The following is a 23,972-nucleotide window of genomic DNA, read 5'->3' as shown; positions in this document are numbered from 1 at the left end:
TTGAAGGAGGGCAAGGTAGTGGTTTTTTTGATTTTGGCAGGGAACTTTTCCCATGCAAAACGGGCATCAGAGGAGAAAGCGGATTAATGGGCAATAAAGGCTGGCATTGTGAAGGTAGGGCTTAATATTGCACTCGTATACTAAACCTGATAGGTAGAGGCCATAGCTCAGTGGTTAAGGGTCTTAAAGATGAAGACAAGAAGCTTGCAGTTGATGAAGTGGTAAAGGGGCAGTGAACAAAAGCGCAAAGCGGTGATGTAGAAGAGCAGCCAAGCAGGAAGAGTGTCCTAGTAAGCAGTGCTTTGAATGCAGTTCTGAGGGGGTTGGTTGGAGTGGGCAAGGCTAGGGAGGAAGAGATTACAGTAGTTGAGGTGCAGGGTGGGCCTAGACTAGACAGTTGCAGTCTGGACACATAGAAAAGGTCAGATATTTGAGAAATAATGTAGGAAAAGGCAGCCAGGCTTAGACATAGTCTGGATGTTGGGTTGAGAGAGGGGCCAAGTCAGAAGTGAAACCCCGGTTACAGGCCTGTGGCGTTTGGATTATGTTGGTGTGATGTCCATGGTGATAGAGAAAGGGGGCAGAAGCAAGGGCTTGGGACAGGGAGATCAAAATCTCGGGTAGGCCATGTTGAGCTTGGACAATCAAGAAGCCATGTAAGAAAGACAGGAGACTGAGATAGGCCATGAGCAGGGAGGTAAGGTTTGTGACTTGTCAGCATAAAGATGGTAGCCAAAGCCACCCTTGCGGATTAGAGCACCTAGGAATAACGTGTGGACAGAGAGAAGGGTTTTTGTCTTTGTGAGGTTACTGGCTAAGCATTGGAGTCTTCTGTGGAAACTGTTCCGGCAGTGGCTTCTGTGACTGCTCTTGCTCAGCACCGTTAGCTTGCTGGGCTAAAACCAAGGCACAGTCTTTGGGAGGATTCGTGGCTCAGCGTTTCTAAATTGCTGCAATGATGCCAAAGTAAAGGCGCTTGTCAGACTGCGGTGCTGCTCCCGGGGCAGGCTACTGTGAGGTCAGTGGCTTACATGAGATCAATGGGTCAGCATCTTTAACTTGCGGGGCTGAAGTGAAGACTCAGGCCCCTTGGGAGGTCACGAGTTGAGCATCCCTAACTTGCTTAGCTGATGTCAAGGCCCAGAAACTAATCCACTATGAACATACTGCCTCAGCATCTGTGGCTTGCTGGCTTGATTTCTAGGGATGGGCCTCTCTACCACGTGGCCAGCTGAGCACTTGTAGTTTGAGGTTAAACCACCGATCTTTATGAGCTCCCTGGCACAGAGCTTTGCAATGTAACTGGCTGACTGGAGCCAGTGGATATTGACCCCCTGCCACACATGACAGTGTGGAGGATTTCAGTGTTCCTGATGTATCTGAGACACTGCTTCTAGGAAAACGTGGAAGGATTGCAAGTACTTCCTCCACTTCTCTGCTACAGTGAGCAATGTATGTTCCTTTTTTGTCCCCCTCCCCCCAGTTTTGGTGTGTGCTAAAAGTTTCATTTTTCATCAATGCTCATAGACTTTAAGGTCAGAAGGGACCGTATACAAAGTCAATACAAACAAAAATTCATTTACTGACAGTTAAGGTTGCACCAGGACATGCCCTAATTACTCCAAACCTTTAAAGCATAGAACTAAGGAATTACAGGGGGCTGGGGTTGGGGAGTGGGGCTGGAGCTGGGCAGGGTGGTGGTTTGTGGGCTGACAGAGGTGACAGGGTTCTGCGGGCGGGGCTAGTTTAGTGGGGCTGGGGGCAGGATTGGGGTGGGGTGGGGTTGAGGGAGGTGACAGGAATCTGGGAGCAGGACTGGGGATGGTTTGGGGAATCCTGGGGGCAGGGCTGAGGGAGGTGATGGGGTCCTGGGGGTCTTTTGAGGAGGGCTGAGGGAGGTGACAGGGAGCTGGGGTGGGGCAATGGGGGTGTTTTGGGGATGCCGAGGGAGGTGACGGGGAGCTGGGACGGAGATAAGGGGGTGGTTTTGGGGGTCCAAGGGAGGTGATGAGGAGCTGGGGCGGGGCCAGGGTGTCATTGGGGGGCCGAGGGAGGTGACGGGGAGCTGGGGCGGGGCAAGGGGGGTGTTTTGGTGGGGCCGGGGGAGGTGGGGCGGGGTAAGGGGGGTGTTTTGGGGGATCTGGGGTGGGGCTACGGGGGTGTTTTGGGGGGGCTGAGGGAGGTGACGGGGAGGTGGGGCGGGGCAATGGGGTGGTTTGGGGGATCTGGGGCGGGGCTAGGGGGGTGGTTTGGAGGGGCCGAGGGAGGTGACAGGGAGCTGGGGCGGGGCAAGGGGGTGATTTGGGGGAACTGGGGCGGGGCTGGGGGGTGTTTTGGGGGGGCCGAGGGAGGTGACGGGGAGTTGGGGCAGGGCTGGGGGGTGTTTTGGGGGATCTGGGGCGGGGCTGGGGAGTGGTTTGGAGGGGCCGAGGGAGGTAACAGGGAGCTGGGGGGTGTTTGGGGGGGCTGGGGCGGGGCTGGGGGGTGGTTTGGGGGGGCCGAGGGAGGTAACGGGGAGCTGGGGTGGGGCTGGGGGGTTTGGGGGGGCTGGGGCGGGGCTGGGGGGTGGTTTGGGGGGCCGAGGGAGGTGACGGGGAGCTGTGGCGGGGCTATGTGGGGTGGTTGGGGGGGCTGAGGGAGGTGACGGGGAGCTGGGAGGTGGTTGGGGGGGCCGAGGGAGGTGACGGGGAGCTGGGGCGGGGCTGGGGGGTGGTTGGGGGGGGCCGAGGGAGGTGACGGGGAGCTGTGGCGGGGCTATGTGGGGTGGTTGGGGGGGCTGAGGGAGGTGACGGGGAGCTGGGAGGTGGTTGGGGGGGCCGAGGGAGGTGACGGGGAGCTGGGGCGGGGCTGGGGGGTGGTTGGGGGGGGCCGAGGGAGGTGACGGGGAGCTGGGGCGGGGCTAGGGGGTGGTTTGGGGGGGCCGAGGGAGGTAAGGGGGATCTGGGGCGGGGCTGGGGGGTGGTTCGGGGGATCTGGGGCGGGGCTGGGGGGTGGTTTGGGGGGGGCCGAGGGAGGTAAGGGGGATCTGGGGTGGGGCTGGGGGGTGGTTTGGGGGGGGCCGAGGGAGGTGAAGGGGAGCTGGGGCGGGGCTGGGGGGTGGTTGGGGGGCCGAGGGAGGTGACGGGGAGCTGGGGCGGGGCTAGGGGGTGATTTGGGGGATCTGGGGCGGGGCTGGGGGGTGGTTTGGGGGGTGCTGTGTGGTAGGTGAGGGGCGGGGCGCCCAGGTTTGCATCCCCCCGATTGCCGGGCGGTACCATTGTCAGTAGGGGGGGGGGTATCGGTTACTCCGCCGGGCCGGGCAGGGCAGAGGCGGTATCGGGGACACCTCTTTCCTCCTCGGGGTCGGGGTCTCCTCAGTCCGGGCTGCGGGCGGAGAGCGGGTGCGCTCTCCCTCTCTCCCCCCCCCCCCGAGCGGGCGGGTGGTGCGGTCCGGCTCTCGCCCCGCCCCCTCCCAGACTCCCGGGGCGAGCCGGCCCCGCCCGGCTCCGAGCAGCGGCCCCTGCGCTCCGCGCGCACAATGGCCCTGTCGCCCCGCTCGCCGCTGCTGCCGCCCCCGCCGCCCGCCGCTCTGCGGAGGGGCCGGTCCAGGCCCCGCGGCGGCGCCGAGTCCGTCGTTAGGTAACGGCCCCGCCTGGGGACTGGAGGGGTGGCGGGGGTCTGAGGTGTGGGGGTGGGGCGCTGCGGGGGCGGGGCAGGGGTGGCGGGGGTCTGAGGAGTGGGGGCGGGGCAGGGGTGGCGGGGGTCTGAGGAGTGGGGGTGGGGCGCTGCGGGGGCGGGGTAGGGGTGGTTTGGGTCCGGGGTTGGGCTCTGAGGGGGCGGGGCAGGAGTGGTGGGGGTCTGAGTATTGGGGCACGGCGTTGGGGTCAGGTGGGGCGTTGCGGGGGTGGGGCAGGGGTGGTTGGGGGTCTGGGGAATGGTGGGGGAGGGTTCGGGGAGTGGGAGCGGGGCATCTGCATCCGGGGGGGGGAGTGGGGCAGTGACATGGGAGGACCTGGGGGGGTGGGGCAGAGGCATAGAGAGTCATGGGGGGTGGGGGAGGGACCTGCGGGGGAGGGGTGGTTAGTTGGGAATGGTGGGGTCATTATAGGCCGGGGGCGTAGTTGTAGGGGGTGGGGTTGTAGGGGGTGGGGGTGTGGGATTGGGGGAGGGGATTAGGAGCGTAGGGTGGTCTATGAGAAAGGGGTGGCTTGGGGGTGGTGTAGAGGGATGGGCAATAAGGGTGGTGTGCATGGTGGGGGGTTGAAATGGGGTGTGGAGAGCCAGAGCATGGGGGTGCCCGGGGGGGGCGGGTGTTCCCTTGGCATTGTAGGCGTTAGGTCCAGGCGCTGCTGTTGTTGGGTTGCTAGGGCTCTGTCCATTTTTTCTTACCCGATTCCAGTAGCCTAGCTGAGAGGGAGCACGTGGGTGTTTTGATTATAAAGTACCATGAACAGGATGAGGTGCCAGAGGCTCTGGATAATTAAAATGCAATATATGGCAGCAGTTCACTACATAAACTAGACACTAGAGTAACAGGGATCTAGCATATGCAGCACCCAAAATGCCATCACAAAATGTTTTGCAGAGCTACCAAAATTAAAATGGCTAAATGAATATTTTTTGTAATGTCTTCCTCTTTTTTCCTAAACAGTGCATAAAGTAGCCAAAAATGGGACTGCCATTCTTTAAGGGTATATGCCTGTGTGTTAAATCCTCCAAGGCTAGCTCAAAGAATGGTGGTCTTTCTGTTTGTCTGCAGTGTATTAAGAAAGCTGTTGTGTGAAGGTTAAATTCTTCTTCCTTGTGTAGTGGGAAATTGAATTAGTTATGAGAGATGGGGAGGAGAAAGGGGAATCTTATTCTTTGAAACTGCTTGTCCTTCAGCTGTTGATGTTGAAATCTGATGTTTTAAAATTAACACTGCTTCATTTTTGTTTGAAAATGGAAAGTATATATTGTAAAATTTGAAATAACAAGGTGTTCTTTTGAGTCCATATGGTTTAATTTTCATTTACTAAAAGAGAAAATGGTTTCTGTTCAAGCTTCTTTGCTTAGGGGAACAAGTGACCTTGGAATATGTGATCCTGTTTCAGTGCTGCCTGGAGAATTTCTGATTCCTTAGAAACATCTGTGAGTCTTGAGCTGCCTTAGCATATCCAGCCAGCATCTGTAACTCCTCCCACTAACATGCCAAATGTCATCTGCTAATTTTTTCTGCTTTGGCACTCCATTTCACTTCATGCACTGTAACTGTTTCAATTCAAATGGGGAGGAAAAAAGTCTGTTTGCAATGAATATTCCCAGACTGCCAATAAGAATTGTGGTAGCTAATAGAAGTAACTTTAAAATAAAACAAAACAGTCCTGCTCCCCCAAACTCAAATGGAAAATTATTAGAGTATATCATCATGGAGAAACATCCCAAGATAACTTTTCTTGGATCTCTTCCATGTGCTTCAGAGTTTCTGGACTTCTGTAGGGTGCTTGGGAAATTGGCATTCATAGCTGAAATCCTGGGCACTGTATCAGGAAAAGGGAATAAAGAATCTTAAATTGTCTTAAAAAAAATTAATGAATACTTAGCTGCTAAAAGAAGTCTTCCAAGAAGTGTGTTGTTTCAAAAATTGATGTATTTCTTGGTTCTTAATGAGATTGATTTTTGTGTGTGTGTAGGATAGAACCAGATTTAATTTTAAAAAAGCATGTATTTTCATGCAAAAAATATTAAAGAAAATATTGGGTAAAAAAGTCTCAGCTAACAATACAAGTTAAATTTATTTGTTATAGAATTATAAATAGCTGCCCACCCTTGTGTAACCCTTGCAGAGCTGTCTACTTTAGTTTACAAACAAGGATAACACTGGTGATCTGTACTTTATAATACAGGTTACTACTTCAGAGGTAGGAAAAATGTAAAGTCACTGTCTATTAAAGTGCTTCAGTAAGGCTGTCATGGCGTTCGTTGACAGGTGAAATATTTAGACGAGAGATAGAGGTACTGTACTATTAAAGCAAAATTCTAAAATAGGTCTCCTAGCTTTCTTAAATGGGAATCTTAGATAGGCATTCAGTGGAAAATCCTCATGTTCAGTGCCCTTCATAGTACCTCTTGAATATTCATTGAGGCACATGCTACTGTGTTTTTGCAGAAATTTTTCTGAGGCTGTGTGTTGGGGGTAGAGGGATTAAGGGAATTGTCTCCAAATTTCTTGATGCTGAGGACATATTCCTACTGAAGGTTTACATTGTGTATTGGTATAATTGTGCTGTTCTTGATATATATTATGGAGGACTATATATATGTTGTATATGAGACTCTCGTTTTGAAAACACATTGAAAGGTATGTGTTTCACTTTGAAGAGTTTTATGACTTTTTAAGTGGATTGCTTCCCAAAAATCTTTGAAACGGTTGTCCTGTGGACTAGAGATGGTTAATGTAACTGGTGGACTAACAAAATTAGTTGAGCACTTATTCCAAAGATGAAGAACGTTCAGGCAGGAGGGAGGCATGGTAGTGGATATTTTTGTTTTCAGCCAAGGCCTGGTCTATGTGCAGATTTTTGTACTAGTAGTTGGTTAGAGGTGTTTTGTTTTAACTGAAGTTGTTGCACTGGTACAACTGACAGGTGTGCGTGCATTTGAATTGGTATAAAGGTGCCTTGTACAGATATAGCTTACTCCCATATGGAGAGAGAATAAGCTATACATCTATAAGCAGTTTCATACAGGTATTATTGTATCCACAAAAGATTTTTTTTTTGTTTTTGTTAACTGCCTTAACTATACTGGTGTAGGCTACTCCTGGGGGAATTCTGCGCCACTGCGCATGTGTAGAATTTATGTCCCCTGCAGATTTCTTTGCTTCCCTGAAGAAAAACTGACTTTCTGATGGGGAAGCAAAGGGAAGCCAGAAGAGCGGTCATGCGACCCTCCGCAGCAGTATGTGTTGGGTGCCCAGGGCAGCCAGCAGGGAGGTAAATCACTCTGGGGCAGGGGGCGGGACTGGGGAAGACCCAGCTCATGGCTCCTACCCTGTGCCAGTCTCAGCTGCTAGTCCTGGCTGTGCTGTGGAGGGTGGGACTTCCTCTTCCCCTGCATGGCATCTGGGGCTGGGTCAGACCACCCCAACAGATTTCTTCCCCAGCTGCAGGAAGCTCTGCAATCTTCCCCCTGCTTCCTGCACTCATCGCTCCTCAGGTGCAGGGGGAGGGATCACTGTACAGGGAGCTGCTCCCCCATCTGCCCAACCCCCGTGCATCCAGACCCCTTCATACTGAGACCCTCCCACTAAGTCTCATCCCCCTGCACTCAGAAACCCCCCCCCCCGATGAGCCCCATTCCCCCTGCACCACCCTGGCGGGCCACCCGCATCCCCACCCCACCAAGCCCCAAACAGCTGCACCTGGATCCTAATCCTACGCCCCTAGCATCTGGACCCCTCAGAGACCCCTGCTGAGCTCTATTTCCCCCCCACCCCTGCTGAGTGCCAACCACCTTCACCTGGACCCCCCTGCAGAATCCTATTACCGTTGCACCGAGAACACACCAACAATCCAGATCCCCCCCTATGGATTCCCCACTGAGCTTCCCGCACCCAGATTGTCCGGCACAGAACCCTCTCAACTCATACCTCTCCTCACCCAGATCTCCCCACACTAAGCCCCTCCACGCTTGGATCCTGCTGTGCTGAGCCTGCCTTCCTGCCCACTCCTGGTGCACCTGGCGCGGAGAGGTAGGGCCCTATTGTGCTTCTGGGGCAGGTCCGGCCTTTGTGTTGTGTCAGGGTAGTGCCAGAGGTAGGAGAATTTGCAGCGTTTTAAAATATTGTGTGTAGAATTTTTAATTTTTTGGTGCAGAATGGCATCCAGGAGTATGTAGTTAGTGATACAACTTCTGTTTGCAGACCCAGGTGTAAGTGTACTAAGGAAGAGCATGGACAAGGGCAGGAGGGTGACACTCATGGAGTGAGGGGGACAGAAGAGAGGGATGCATGTTTTTGTTACCTTTCTTAGTGAAATATTTTCAATGTAAAGATTTTTCTTAGTTGTTGAGAAAAAAGTAAAACAAATATTTTTTTCTAGTCATTTTCCCACAAAGCTTCACCAAGATTTTTTTCAACTTCTTTTTTTAGATCATTGTTGAAATTTTTTTAGCCAAGTCTTGAGAAAGTGAATAGAAAAAAAAAATTAAATTACCTGTCATCAAAATGAGTAGGTAGTGATACTCAGTGCTTGAAAAATCTACTTGACACCTACTGGCCAAGGAGTGAAATCTTTGTCTAGACTAAAGAAATCAAATGGTAGTACAGCAATTGATTGTTCTTTCATCTATATGGTTACAATATTGTGTCGTTATGTCCATGCTATGCTTGTCTTACACTGCTTCAGATAGAATGGCAGTTATCTTTTACAGCTCTCTTAACCAGCAAGACAGAAGTCTCTGTCTTACATTACCACTCTGAAATGCCCCTTTGTCTTCAGCTGGCGGTACAGCATGAGACTTCAGTCTCGGCCCACCCACATACCCTCTCCTCTTGGCCAAATTCACTCTCATATGTTGCCCCCCACTCTGGTTTTTCCATGCGTCAGTTGGGAAAACCAGTCATGGTTCATTGGCCGATACTTCTGCTACCATATGACACATGGTTCATCAGAATGAGAGTATTGATTGGTGTTTGGGGGCTGCAGTAGGAGGAGCCAGAGAGATCTGCATTTTTTTCAGCTGGCAATCTACTGTTGGACCACTGGCTGAGTACCAGCAGAGAGGGAGTGCAGGAGAGCTCCATGAGTTTAGTGAAAGGTATTGAACCAATATATTAACAGATGTTCAGACAAGTGGTGATTTTTTTGTTAATGATCCTCATTATTTTCTTACCCCATTTCTTCAGTGTGCTTCCTTGCCACAGCTTTGTCTCTGTCTCACAACTTCCCTTTATTAGTATAATTATGCTCAGGGTTTAGTACTGGGGTAGTTAATAGGCAGACTGTGGGCCAAATCTGGACCATCAGATGCTTTTGAATGGACCCCGAAATCTTTTATTTATCTTTTTTTTTATTATTATTATTTTCCTTGGAGTCTGGACTTCGACTATACCTTGACCAAGAAATTTGGACCTTGATAAAAAATAGATTATCCCTGGTTTAATATATTATATCTTCCCTTAATTATCACCCATTTATGTAAGAAAAAAAGCTTAATTTAAAGAATGCATTGTTTTGGTACATGACGAAAAAGCATGTATACAAACCAACACTGCATTTGTTCAGAACAACAGTGCTGGGCTGCTGAAAGATGCTGTCCCTTTGTGTTTAGTGACCATTCACAAATATAGTAAATTGCCCAAACTGTAGAAGTAGCATCACAAACTTAGTTACTGTTTATTTTGGTTCAAACAACATCTCCACTACCCTTCAGCCTTCAAAAGTCATATGCCATTACCATTTGACTTTCACTGATGTGACAGATAAAGACATGGCTTTGTCTCTCGTAATCAGTGACTGATTTAATTATCCCAGGAGCAAGAGAGACGTCACCCAGAATAACTGCAGAAACAACATTTGTGCGTGTGTGTGAGAGCAAGAGAGAAATATACTATTTTACATTCCCTGTGTACAAACTATAAGAAAAATATATTTTGCCTGGCCAGTGTCTACTCTGTAAACTGGTATCAGTAGTCTCTGTCAAAGTATACTTCACAGTAGAACAGCAACCTTTCTGGTTGTAATACTCACTTGGCATATGCTTTCTCGTTATCTGCACCTGGGGAAAAACTTCACTTGTACTTAAATCCTTCCATTATTATTGAGATTCTTAATTGTAATAAAAATAAGCTCCTGTTAGAATATGTCTGCCTGACATTTGTACTCGTAGCTCCAACTCTTGATTTGCCCACACCCAACAAATGTGCTGGACTACTGTATTCGATATCAGTTGTACACCTTCACAGAGCAATAACAAGGATTTTGCTAACAGCTTGTGCAGCTTTTGCATGGGCAAACTGCAACTAACTTTGGGCCAAATTCCTCAAAGTAATAACTCAGTTACTTTTCATTATTTTTAGGTCTGCTGATGTACCACCTCCTACTAATGTGGGTAGTTTTGGACCAGATGGTGCAACCTAACCTACAGTCGTTGATGCTCTTGTGTCCTTTGGGCCCCAGTTAAGGAGAAGTTTGGGGGTGGGGGACATTTCATTTTTTGAGCAGCCAGGTGTCCTCCTTTATCACCTTTGATATCCAAAGTATTGATAAACAGATATTTGATGGAGGCATTTGTTCTGGTAGTCACTGTGTTGTCAGGACTGTAGTCATTGTGTAGTCAAACTTCAATTTTCAGAGTAACAGCCGTGTTAGTCTGTATTCGCAAAGAGAAAAGGAGTACTTGTGGCACCTTAGAGACTAACCAATTTATTTGAGCATAAGCTTTCGTGAGCTACAGCTCACTTCATCGGATGCATACTGTATCCGAGAAGTGAGCTGTAGCTCACGAAAGCTCATGCTCAAATAAATTGGTTAGTCTCTAAGGTGCCACAAGTCTTCCTTTTCTTCAAACTTCAACTGTAATTCACCACGAGTGCATCTCTATTGATGGTATTAGTGGTAGTAGCTGTGGTGTAGACAGGGCTCAACAGAATTTTACCCACATATCTAGCTGGGAAAGCCAGGCCTGAGCTCTGTTTGCACTCCAGGTTCAATGGTTACAGCTGCTGCTGTGGTGGTAAATTACAGAAACAAAGCTTGCTAGTGTAAATGCAAGTACACAAACATTGCCCGAGCATGGGGGGATGGGCTAAATCAGTGGTTCTCAACCTTTTCAGACTACTGTATCCCTTTCAGGAGGCTGAGGGCCAAGCCCTGCTGCCCACTTCATGGGGCCCTAGGCAGTTGCCCTGCTTGCCACCCTCTTAATGCCAGCCCTGCACTTGTGACCCTTCTAAACTCATCCTGTGACCCCCCTGCCCCTGGGGGCTCACAACCCCCATGTTGAGAAAAACTGATCTAGATGAGTTGACATACCCCCGGAAGACCTTGTCGGAACCTCAGTTGAGAACTACTGGGCTAGATGCCATTTTGAGGTAGGCCCTTCCAACCCTACATGGCTGTTGTAAAACAGAATTCTGACATGAGTGCTGGTGCATTTACTCTTAGGACAGTAGTGGTGTTCAGATGTGCTAAATTGCCTGGGGGACCCCAAGCAACTTTTTTCTTTTTTTTTTTTGAACTTCCATAAACACTTGAAATATGGGGTATAGACAGAGCTGGAGTAGCAAATATTACAAAGTGCAAGGAAAATATGAATCTAACAGACTTAAATCTCATGAACGCAAAAAGCAAAAAAAAATGGAACGTGGTCCTCTAAAACATGTCATGCAGGTTATATGGAAAATGTAGAACCTTATTTATGCTTATTTAAGGAAGAAGACATTAAAACTAGATATACGTGTGTGTGTGGGGGGCGGGGGACCTCTAAAGAGCATGTAAAACAGATTGCAAATTCAGTGTTGTCTGTAATCTGTTGGATCTCCCACTCTCAAAAGCAGCTCCACTGAATGAGTAAGACACTGGATTCTGAACTCTTAATGTGGCACGTAATGTATTAAGAAGGCTGGAAAGTTTGTTTCATCTGCTTTGTGTGACAGGCAGATTTTGGGCGGGGGGTGCTCATTAGAAAAATAAACCATATACAAAGTTTGGGGAAAATATTGCCATTTACGTTTTCACAAAGGTGTGGCATGAGCCTGAGAGAAGCTGAGTACCTGCAAATCTTGTTGGTGAGTTTTGAGGGTATTTGGCTCTTTCATGGGCAGGCTGTTGTAACTCTGAAAACCAAAAACTTTGATTACTGAGTCCCAACTTGGATTGATTTAAATCCAAATAAATTATGTAATTGATTTTAATCTGGTTTACATTTGTACTTTTTAGTATTTTTCTTAAAGGTTAATTCTCATTGGTTGGTAACATTTAAAACCTGTTGATTTGCAAGTAAATATAGCTCTTCAGGAAATTTGATATGTTTTGCTAACCAGGAGGAGAGACTATTTCTTTAAGCAATTATAGCTTAACATAGATTTATTAAAGTTTTTGCATGTTTTACCATGTTAGACAATGTTGAATGATGCATTTCTTATTTATTAGATTAATTTTTTACTCATGATTTGCATCAAGCTGCATTTGGATAGAAATTGGAATGCAATGAAAAATACACAAGTATAATTTTAGAATTGTTTGTAATTAGTTAGATAAAATTGCCTTAAATGTTCTTGATATATATGAATTTTTTTTATCAAAATATGCTTTTTGCATTTAAAACTAACTCATGTTTTAAACGAAGGAGGGAGGTAGTGAATTTCTGATCATCGTCACCTTTAAGTTTTTAGAACTGGTAGATCTCATCCTCTCACCCCTAGTTTTTATTCATACATTGGAAGAAGAAAACATGCTTTCCTGCTTTTTCAATCCCAATCAGTTTCTCAATTTTGAACTAGTCTTTGAACTGAACTAATTGAAAAAACTGAAATGAGGAAGATATTCTCTTGGCTCTGCAGAAGTGGCTATTGCTGTCCAAAAAGTGACTGGGTACGTCAACAAATTCTGATTTCAGGTGTTTAGCTCGTGAATTTCAGTTCACTGGTTTGACTTTCTTTAAAATTTCAGCAGCCAACATGTACTGATGGAATATTTTTGTTTAATTTACATGACTTTACATTTATAATAAGTTTAGACCTTCATATAAATGTTGTCATATCTTTACATTTTAAATAGGTTTATTTTTAAAAATAAACCTTGTATATAAAAAAAACTTAAACAAGAATCCATATAAAAATCAGCAATTTTTATCCTCACTGCTGTGTTTGAAACTGCCATTGTTTGAGGTAAGAGCAGTGATATATATCCAGACCACTACTGCTTGTTGTTCTGTCTGAAAATGAGTTTATTTTTCATGTTTTATTCCCGAGGGAACATTTCGTCAGTATTTCAAAACTGCCAGCAGATTTAACATAATTGGCTGTTTATGTCTGAGTCAGGCCTATGGCTACAATGGCAGTAACAGCAGGCCAGGATACATTTTGTTGGCAACTGCTGAGGAGTGATGTTTATTTTAAAAACAATAGGAGAGCCTTTTGGACTCAATATTTAAAAATGGTTGTAGTGCAGTATGTGAGCAGGAAACCTGTCATGTGACAAACCTCTTATTCCCAGACAGACAGCAAATATCTATTTAAGCTCCTAAAGAGACATCTTTTAGTTGCTTGCAGATTTTGCATAATTGTGCTGTGGATCTTTTGGTTTCTTTAGTTCACTGACATCTATGACATTAAGCTTCACCATATGTTAGGCAGTCTCAAACATTTCTGTGGGAGGAGTATAACGTTTACCAATGTGAAACAAAATGTACGCAAAGCAACACTTCAGTACAGCAGTGGAAGTACATCGGTTACATCTACTGAATAATATAGGTTACCCACTTACCACAGCTGTGGTTATGGCTCAGTCATATGGCAAACTAGTCTATAACCCTCAACAGGGAGTCCGTTTTAATGGCACTTTATTTCTGCCCCTTTCATCAGTAATGTCAGGCTGGGAAACAACAGGAAAAGGAAGTCTGTGTGTAGTGCACTGAATAAATTAGAGGTAGGAATACAGGATGCAATTAAGAGTAATAAGGAAGGTGGCTGTTTTTTCCACAATCGGGGAGTATTAGGACTTTATTAAATGAAACAGAATACTGTGGCTTTATCTTTGTATGCGTAGTCCTCATACATAACTCAATCCTCATACATAAAACCACACACGTTTGTCCAAAATTAAAATTTTGCTTTTCTGTAAGGAAAACTGCAAGAACGCAGTAGTAGTTGTAATAACAATTGCTAATTTATCAAACCTACCGCTCTTTTGCATGTGCCTTTAGCTATTGACAAATGTTTGCCAATCTGCTTGACCTTTTCAGCACCTTGCCTATTATTTGGGCTATGTCTTCACTAGAAACGCTGCATTGGCTGCACGATTTCAGAGTAGTAGCCGTGTTAGTCTGTATCCGCAAAAAGAAAAGGAGGACTTGTGGCACCTTAGAGACTAACAAATTTATTTGAGCATAAGCTTTCGTGAGCCACAGCTCACTTCATCGGATGCATTCAGTGGAAAATACAGTAGGGAGATTTTATATACACAGAGAACATGAAACAATGGGTGTTACCATACACACTGTAATGAGAGTGATCAGGAAAGGTGAGCTATTACCAGCAGGAGCGGGAGGGGGTGGGTGGGGGAAGCCTTTTGTAGTGATAATCAAGGTGGGCCATTTCCAGCAGTTCTTACAACTACAGTACCCACCTGCTGAAGTGAAGAAACAGAATGACAGAGCCAGAAGAGTACCCAGAAGTTACCTACTACAGGACAGGCCCAACAAAGAAAATAACAGAAAGCCACTAGTCATCACCTTCAGCCCCCAACTAAAACCTCTCCAATGCATCATCAAGGATCTACAACCTATCCTGAAGGACGACCCATCGCTCTCATAGATCTTGGGAGACAGGCCAGGCCTTGCTTATAGACAGCCCCCCAACCTGAAGCAAATACTCACCAACAATCACACACCACAACAGAGCCACTAAGCTAGGAACCTATCCTTGCAACAAAGCCCGTTGCCAACTGTGTCCACATATCTATTCAGGGGACACCATCATAGGGCCTAATCACATCAGCCACACTATCAGAGTCTCGTTCACCTGCACATCTACCAATGTGGTATATGCCATCATGTGCCAGCAATGTCCCTCTGCCCTGTACTTTGGCCAAACTGGACAGTCTCTATGTAAAAGAATAAATGGACACAAATCAGACGTCAAGAATTATAACATTCAAAAACCAGTCGGAGAACACTTCGGTCTCTTTGGTCACTCGATTACAGACCTAAAAATGAAAAGGAGTACTTGTGGCACCTTAGAGACTAACCAATTTATTTGAGCATGAGCTTTCGTGAGCTACAGCTCACTTCATCGGATGCATACCGTGGAAACTGCAGCAGACTTTATTGTTTCATATTCTCTGTGTGTATATAAAGTCTGCTGCAGTTTCCACGGTATGCATCCGATGAAGTGAGCTGTAGCTCACGAAAGCTCATGCTCAAATAAATTGGTGAGTCGCTAAGGTGCCACAAGTACTCCTTTTCTTTTTGCGAATACAGACTAACACGGCTGTTACTCTGAAACCAGACCTAAAAATAGCAATTCTTCAATGAAAAAACTTCAGAAACAGATTCCAATGAGAGACTGCTGAATTGAAATTAATTTGCAAACTGGATACAATTAACTTAGGCTTGAATAAAGACTGGGAGTGGATGGGTGATGAGACAAAGTAAAACTATTTACCCATTTTTATTCCCCCCACCCACCCTCAGACATTCTTGTCAATTGCTGGAAATGGCCCACCTTGATTATCACTACAAAAGGTCGTTCCCCCCCTCCCCTCCCCCCCCCCTCCCCATAATAGCTCACTTTACCTGATCACTCTCTACAGTGTGTGTATGGTAACACCCATTGTTTCATGTTCCCTGTGTATATAAATCTCCCCACTGTATTTTCCACTGAATGCATCCGATGAAATGAGCTGTAGCTCATGAAAGCTTATGCTCAAATAAATTTGTTAGTCTCTAAGGTGGCACAAGTCCTCCTTTTCTTTTTACCTGGTCTGTGCTATTCGCTATAGTTTCGCAATGTCCCTTCTTATTTTTCTCCTTTTTAAGATAAACTATCCAAATCTCTTCAGACTTTGCTAGTGTAGAGCTGCTGTAGATATTTTTACCAACATTGACTAATCCTGCTCAGAACAGGTCTAGGTGACCTGATTGAAAAATGCTGCTAGCTGATCTACGCTAACCTTCCTGCTGTTGCTAGTGCTGGTGGAACTGCACTGATGCTAGGTAAACAGGAAGACAATAAATTGCCTACCAGCATTGCCAAGGTGTTAAAAATCCAATGTTGCAGACAGCAGTTTGGTGGAGAAGGTGGTGACTCGGATCACTATGGTTCTTGACGCTTTGTAAAACTGTTGTCACAACATAGCTGTTTAATTGTTAGGAAAAATATTTATTTTCTCTGTGTGCGGCTTTGTAAGCAGATACTTCCTGGAGGTGTAATCAGTGAACGCTTTTTCTTTTTCTTTTTTTAGTGAAAGGTACATCTTGGGAGAAACACATTTTTATAACTTAAGCTAGATTTAATATGGCTGAGAAGTCCACTTCAGCTACTAAGCACTTCAAAATAGTACTAATAGTTTTGGGGTTTGTTTTTTTTTTGGTCAGTGAAAGCAATCACATCTGTCCTTAAATGTTTGTAACTGATACTTGTCAGACTCTAGCCACTAACATCAGTTCAGGGAAACCTTTAATGAGTAGTTGCTACATGAATTAGTAAATTATGAATTAGTAAAAGTAAATAAGAGGAGGCAGATATTGTTTTTGTTTAATATTAAAAGTTTTTCTTTTATTGAGGGCATTTATTGTCACTTGAACATTGAGAAATACTGTTTTTTGTATTTGTGACTGTGTTCTTGATTTCTGATGGTGTTTCTGTCTATAATCCTTTTGACTCCAAAAATCTACATTGCAGCTAATACTTAATTTCAGTTTCTTGTTGTAATGTTGCCAACTCTTTTTAAAAGGAAGAGGTTACTAAAGTTAAATGTGAATTTTGCCTGACCAAGGAGTGAAAGAATTTTTGCCCTTGGGAATAAAGTAGCTATGGGATCTAAACGTGTAAAGAACAGAAGACCTTGTCAGGAGTGTCATCAATAGCTTTTATTCTCCTTTTCCGATTACTTTTCTTTATAATCACCCCTTTGAAATTTCAAAACTCAAATCTATTTCTTTATGAACAAAACAACCCTATAACAATGAATATGTGTAAAAAAAAAAATAGAAATAAAATCATGGGTACTGGAGTTCACTTTTTGCTTTGTTTAATATAATAGAGCTTTAAACTTACTTAAAAGAGAAATGAGGGGATCCATGTAGAATTTCATGTCCTTACCTATATATATATATATATATATTTTTTTTTTAAAAAAGGAAGACCAACCCTTGGTCAGCCCAATCTTGAGTCCTTTTAAGCACTGTCTCTAAGGATTGACTCTTTCTTTTGCAGTTGCAGCCGTCTTCGACAAATCCAAAGCATCCTGACACAGAGCAGCAAATCTCAACCTGATGGAATCCTCTGCATTTTAGGTTAGTTTTTGAACTGTTAAAGTGAGTAAAAAACACCTTTAAAAAATGCACAGATTAGACCATTAAGAGCCATGAATACAATTGCAGCTGGAGAAATATGGCAGGATGTAAAGTTTAGAACCATGGGCTGAAAACTACAAAATGAGATGCATCATAGATAGAAATAATAGTCCACATTTTTCCATTTTGGTATCTTTTCTAAATTCCTTACTGTGCTGACAAACGTAGACAGAAAAGGATATCTGCTACCTTCCCCAAATCAATGAACTCTTTTTTTCTTTAAGGGTAAATGATTTAAAATACAGATTCAGTGACGAGCAACCTCTGAGAAACTGGGGAGCAGTTATTATTTAATGGTGACAGTAGCACATAAACTAGATATGAGTTTGCAATGTTTTATGGCACCAAAAAAGTTAATACAAAACAGAGCTGTGTACACAAAGGCATCATTTTACAGTAAGGTAATAGCCCCATTCTATATGCCTAGGGTGTGATCCTGCCTATAGTGTTGCAGTTGTAAGTACCTAATTACTAGCAAGATATTGACAAATTGGAGGGAATTCCATGAACAGTGATTGAGGTATCTGGAGGGCATGACTACAAGGTTAAAAATTTTATATAAAACTTGGCTAAGCAATGACAAAGGATGGGACGTGACAATATATCAATATTTTGAAGAGGGGAGGAATTACTTAGTGTAGCTCAAGAAAGGATAAAACTCATAATACTGGCTTTAAATTGAGAAATGGATATAATGGAAAGCTTGCTGTAGAATAGCCTTCCAGGGAACTGGTGGAAGACCATTGGCTGAGTTGGCATTTTGAAAACTAGACTGGATAGAAAACTAATAAATGTACAGGAGGTAACAATTCTGCCTTGGCAGAAGGTGGACTAGGTAACATTCTGGATTGCTTCCATATGTAGAATATCGATATTAATTACAATAGTTGAAGAAATCTTTTGAGTTTTGGCGCAAGATGAAACCACTTTTTTCCCACTTGCTAAAGGAATTTCTCCAAGATGAGCCTGTGCCGGTATTGTAATTTTAAATCCAACAACATTTTGCATTTCGGTGATGCAGTAATAAATAAAAATACTTCTCCCAATTTAGACTAGCACCAAAGAAAAAAACGAAAGATTGTTTTTAAATGATGCAACTGACACAGCAGCCCTCCATTTGCACCATAGTATTCCTTGATATCTGTTGCTTTCAATTTGAACTCCTGCTGCTGTTCTTACTTTCGAAGCAGCAGTGGAAGGCAAGAAGGAAAGAAGCAGCTTTAAAGAATTGCTGTGCCTGTTGCTAGAAGCAGCAAGTAATGTTTGTCTCATTCTGGAGTTTGTTCACTGTGAGCTCATCGATCTGGCAGAAGAAGGGAATCTTGATGTGAAATATTTCAAACCATACAGAAAATCAGCATACCATGCATAATTATTTCCAGTATGGAAAATTGTATCATTTATTGTTGGTTAATACGAAGCACAAACATCATAATTTGTTTTGGGGGTCATGGAAGGGACCATTATTATCATCTAATTTGACTTGCACAACACAGGTCATAGAATTTCACCCTGCATCAAGGCCATAAATTTGGTTGAGCTAGACCATATCTTTCAGAAAGACATCCAGTCTTGATTTAAATACTCTTCAAGTGGTAGAGAATCCTCCAGTTCCTTAAGTTATTAACCACACTGTTAAAAAATTGCACCTTATTTCTAATCTGAATTTTTCTAACTTCTTTTTCAGCCACTGGACCTTATGTTCTGTTTCTTAAATTAAAGAGACCGACATTATAAATCTTTTCCTGTTCAGATACTTACTTAGGCATAAAGTATCAAATATAAATATTATTGTATTATAAATATTGAGATATTCTCCCTTCTCAGAAAGATATTATATCAGTGTGAACTACAGTTTCGTGCTAAAGTTAAAAACTTCTTTATAAGATTCCAAAAGAAGGGTGGGTGGTGGAGGGTTCAGTGGCAGTTAAAAATATAATTAAAGCTGAATTTTTAAAAACATGCATCTTTAAGATCCAGAGATATTTGAATGGTAGAATTGCTGGGTTCTTTGCAGGCAGTGAATGACATCACAGCTACCGTAAACAGATGTAAATGAACAGGTACATGTTTAACTCCTGTTCTAATAATGTTTTTTCTGGAAGTTGTCATCTTCCTGGTTCTCTCAGAAGTTGCAGCTCAGATTTCTTGACAGCTTAGAAGTGATAATTGGGGTTTAGCTAATTTTAGTTAATCACAAATTACATTGTTAAAATGGCTATGTAATTTCTTCTTTTGGGATCTTGACTTTAAAACAAACAAACAAAAAAACTTGCAAATTCGCCTTTAGGTTGAGCTGTTTTTTGAGGACACTTATTTAACTGTACAGCATGTATTTTGAAAACTTTACTTAGATTCACAGCTACAAGGGCAACAAAAACTGGTATGTTCTAGTTTGACCACATTCTTAACACATGCCACAAGATTTGACCCAGTAATTGCTACAGTGGGAGGAATTATTTTTCTCTACTGCATAACTGAAATCACTGCACTGTTGTCTACACCATTGTGAATAAGTTTCAGTATAATGAAATTTTGTTTTTTATAGCTTTGCAAATGACAAAGTTAAATAAAAATAATAGCAGAGGGGCAAAGAAGATACAGTATAGGGCAGGGGTGGGCCACGAGCTCCGGCTGGGGGAGCGGGGCCCGGGGCTTGCCGCGCTCCGCCCGGCGCTCCGGCTGGGGCAGCGAGGCCCGGGGCTTGCCATGTAGAAGTGATTGATGAACATTTGGCTTCTGAGTTGAACAAGAAAGCACAGGGCTTTACATTGTTTTCATTAGCTCTCGATGACAGCACTGACATTAAGGACACAGCACAGTTACTTGATTTTTGTCAGAGGAATTGATGACACATTTGAAATCAGAGAAATTTTTATGAATGGAATCAATGAAAGGTACAACTAAGGGATGGGATTTATACGAGAAGGTGTCTGGCTGCTTTGAACATCTGAAGCTCCCCTCGAGTAAACTGGCAAACGTAACCACAGAGGGATCGCCAAATTTAATAGGGAAAAACATAGGACTTTTTAAAAGAATTCAGGACAAAGTAAAAGAAGGCGACCCTGATAAAGAGGTGATTTTTCTGCATTGTATTATACATCAGGAGGCCTTCTGCAAAAATGTCCTGGACATTGATCATGTTGTTCGCACAGTAGTGAAAATAGTGAACTACATAAGAAAGAGAGGACTTAATCATCGCCAATTCATTTCCCTTCTTGAAGACACTGACACCAGGACTGACTTTATCATACAAATGTCTGCTGGCTCAGCCTAGGAAAGGTATTGCAGCGAGTTGAAATTCGCACTTTTCTGGAGATGCAGGGGAGCGTAGGTGCAAGGTACGCTGCAGCAAGTGTAGAGGAAAGAAATGGAAGGTCTTACACACAAGGAGAGCTATCCTGAACTGGATTTCAAAATAAGTAGGCAGAGCCAATTGGACCATCTGAGGCGAGATAAGCGATGTGGTTGCACTCCTCTCTACTTGTAAGAAAGAAGGGAGGCAGCGTGATTCTGTACATGCTGGAATCTGGACAGCTGGGCCTTTGGACCACAGAAGGGGATATAATAGTCAAGGCAGGAGATGATGAATATATATCTGAAGACGTTGGTAGAAATGTGGTGGAGACAATGGAGTCTGCTGATTGGGGTGGTAAACATACACTTGCTAAGGTGCATTTAACTATAGTTGACCTCTGGCAATGGCTCTTGTTGGATGGAAGTATTTCTTTTTCTTTTTTTTCTTCAAATGGAAGCAGGTATACTCCAAATTTGTGCTGGTAGCACTTTTTCTTTTTCTTTTTCTCCATTTCCAGTTCTTTTCCTCCTCCATCTAATGTTGAAGTTGGTTTTTTTTTTTTTTTTTTTTGTGTCTTATGCTCCTCAAATTTTTAGCCATTTATTTGGATGGAATCTGCATGGATACCACATTGCCATGATGACACCAAACAGCAGCTGGAAAATTGAGGAGGATTGTGCAAACCTTATCAGTTAGCATTGTTGCTATGGGTTACTATTGTTGTGCATTAGCTCTGCTCAGACAGCAATTAATCTTAACTGTCTGAGATTCTGATTATTCTATTTTGGTTTTGAATGGGTGGGAGAGGAGGAGGGAGAGAAAAGATTGTATTAGTACCATCTGGGATTTGAATTCCAAGACTGTGTGGTGATACCCATATTTTTCTATAAGTGTATCACGGATCACCGAACATGCTACGCCTTGTACTACTCTCTAGTATCAGGATTGCACCCTTCCCTTTGATAGGCCCTGGACCTTCACTTTACTCGAGGGAGTTCCGTGACTCTGGCACTCTTAGATTTGGTCCCTAGGCTTCAGTGCCCATTTCTCATTGTGCCTCCTTTAGCAGGGCCAGTTTGGCTTGGTTCTCTGCAGGAATCCTCTCTTGGGTGCTTTGTAACCAGAAAATCTATGCAGAGAAACTGTTCATCCTTCTCAAAATGAAGTACGTATCAGTCAACAGGACACTAGTCACAGAAATGGGCTACAAATAAAGAAGGCCTATGTGCATGAATCTTATTCTGGGAGCATGCAGTAGCTAACAAGGGACTCTGGAGGGCTGAGACATTAGGACCACAGTCTAAAGGTCTGGACTGTGGGATCCTCTCTGTGAAGAGGGATGTCAGATATGGGGTCTGCACTGCAGAGTGACCTAAAGCTAACAGTGACCAGTCACTATTCAGACCCAGGGGCTTCAGCAGTTGAATCCAAACACAGCAGCCTGGTGATCATCCACAAGAGGATGCTTAACCAGAGTTGTAAAGGGACTTTTGCATTGTTAGGCTTATTATGGGACTATAACACCTTTATACTGTCTTGTTCCTGTTTCAGTGCAGTCATGTGTCTATTATTAATGACCAGTTTAGATTCTGATGCAGCTCTGAACGCAACCTGGGTGTCCTTGTTTTCTTGAATATTGTGGCACTGAGCTCTCATCTGGCTACTGCTAATAGATCTGGCTGTGTCGGCAGCGACTGAATTGTATCCCAACAACCTGTGTGAAAGCTCAAGTTTCTGATTTATGTCAGAAGTCACATATTTGCGCTAATAGATTTGGTGTCTATTAGCACATCCAGATGTTAACTGTGACCAGATCCTGTACAATTTTAACGATGGGGAAACTTTGATTCATTAGGTTCTAATTAAATGTTATATGTAGTTAGTTTATGTGAATGTTCTCATCTGTAAGAAATCAGTGAGTTATTTTCTTTATTTTAAGAAAAAGCTGCCAGTACAGATTTATGACCAGCTTGGATTTTAAGAGTCCTACATCAAGAATTTCCTCCTTGTTCCTCTAACGCTTAAGTATTATGTATAATCATGTTTACACTGATAAATACTTAAACTAACCTATTAACCTTCTCAGAATTTGGGGTGGCTATGAACACTTAACTTGTAGATACAAACATTACTCTAGAGTGTCACTATTTTTATGCATGCAGTCATGGTTTCCAGAAATTTTATTAGTGTTTCCATCGGTAATAAATGCTATAGACATTTCCTTCATCAGTTGTAATGAAAATCTGCACCAGGTTTAGAAAGGGTAGACTTGTAGTGTCTTTAATGCTTTTTTTTCTTTCTTCATGCTAGATCTTCTGTACTATTCATTTTTAAGATCTTGGTGCTGGATATTTTGGTGACTTTTTCTCAGAAGCCTTTCACATGCCAAATGTTTTGTGAGGATATCTGTAGATCATTTCTGTCATACCTTAGCAGCTGCTTTTTGGTGACTCAGGTATTGTACTGTAATACTTAATTCTTCTGCTTTAGACTGCATGATTGAATATTAGCTCACAAGTAACCATTTATTAGGAAAGTTCAATCAAGAGCATATTAATTAGAATGAATGTTGTATATTTTTAGCTAGATGTGTAAACTTGAATTACTAGATGAGTAAAGTCTTGCTGCTTGACAATACTGCAGAAAGGTAAAGGGTTCATTTTCAGAGCAGTGTGTGGATTTAAGTCAGTGATGTGCTGCTTATGTGGTGGTCATTGAGCTGGAAAAAGGCTTTGATAAGAGTTTCAAGCGAAGTCATCTAGTGGGATATGGGGGAGAAAATGGTACCAAAACTTTGTGCGGCTTTTTCAAGCCACATATATAAGTGTAACATCAATAGTTAGAATGTCTACTGGTGAAACAGACCAACGGTCAGCAAAGGTGGGAGTGCATCAGGGATAAGTATTGAGCCCTTATCTTGTTTATCCTTGACTTGGATACTGTCACAAGGAACATACAAGAAGGCCACTTTGGTGCATGTTGTTTGCAGATATCATTCTGAGCAGTGAAGAGAAAGATAGTGTGGAAAAGAGGAACTTGATAAATGGGGATATGTGTTGGAGAGACATAATATTTTGAAAGACTCTGAATGAAATTAGAACTAGAAATAATAAATGACTGGCTCAAATGGACAGAGAGAAGAGGTATGGTATGTAACAGAAAGATACCAGTATGATTAAAAGGGAAGGTCTCTATAAAACAGTGGTCTGTGCAATTCTAATATGTGGTGCTGAGTGTTGAACAGCAACAAAGAAATTATCTCTTCCACAGAAATGTGAATGTTGAGGTGGATGATTGGTGTAAGCAAGAAAGAAGACCACATGACAAATGTTTGTTAGAAACATGTTCAAAGTAACGCCCATAAATGGAAAAAATGAGGGCGTGCAGAGTCAGATGCTTTGGCCATGCAAAGTGC

At 43.7% G+C, this 23,972-nt stretch overlaps 1 protein-coding gene across 2 annotated transcripts in view; it reads left to right on the top strand.

The window, feature by feature from the left end:
• The first annotated feature begins 3,485 nt into the window (after positions 1-3,485).
• The window catches only part of DNAAF9 (dynein axonemal assembly factor 9), a 136,828-nt gene continuing 116,341 nt past the window's right edge, over positions 3,486-23,972 (top strand). For both annotated transcript variants that reach the window (XM_077816038.1, XM_077816037.1), the window contains exons 1-2: positions 3,486-3,618; positions 17,120-17,199. In XM_077816038.1, coding sequence (XP_077672164.1) covers positions 3,518-3,618; positions 17,120-17,199 — 181 coding nt within the window. In that variant the 5' untranslated portion in view covers positions 3,486-3,517. The remainder of the gene's footprint in view (positions 3,619-17,119; positions 17,200-23,972) is intronic.

This window comes from Eretmochelys imbricata, chromosome 4 (assembly GCF_965152235.1).
Source record: "Eretmochelys imbricata isolate rEreImb1 chromosome 4, rEreImb1.hap1, whole genome shotgun sequence".
NCBI lineage: Eukaryota > Metazoa > Chordata > Testudines > Cheloniidae > Eretmochelys > Eretmochelys imbricata.
The sequence above is the reverse complement of the archived record's forward strand: the minus strand, read 5'-3'. Positions and strand labels throughout refer to the sequence as shown.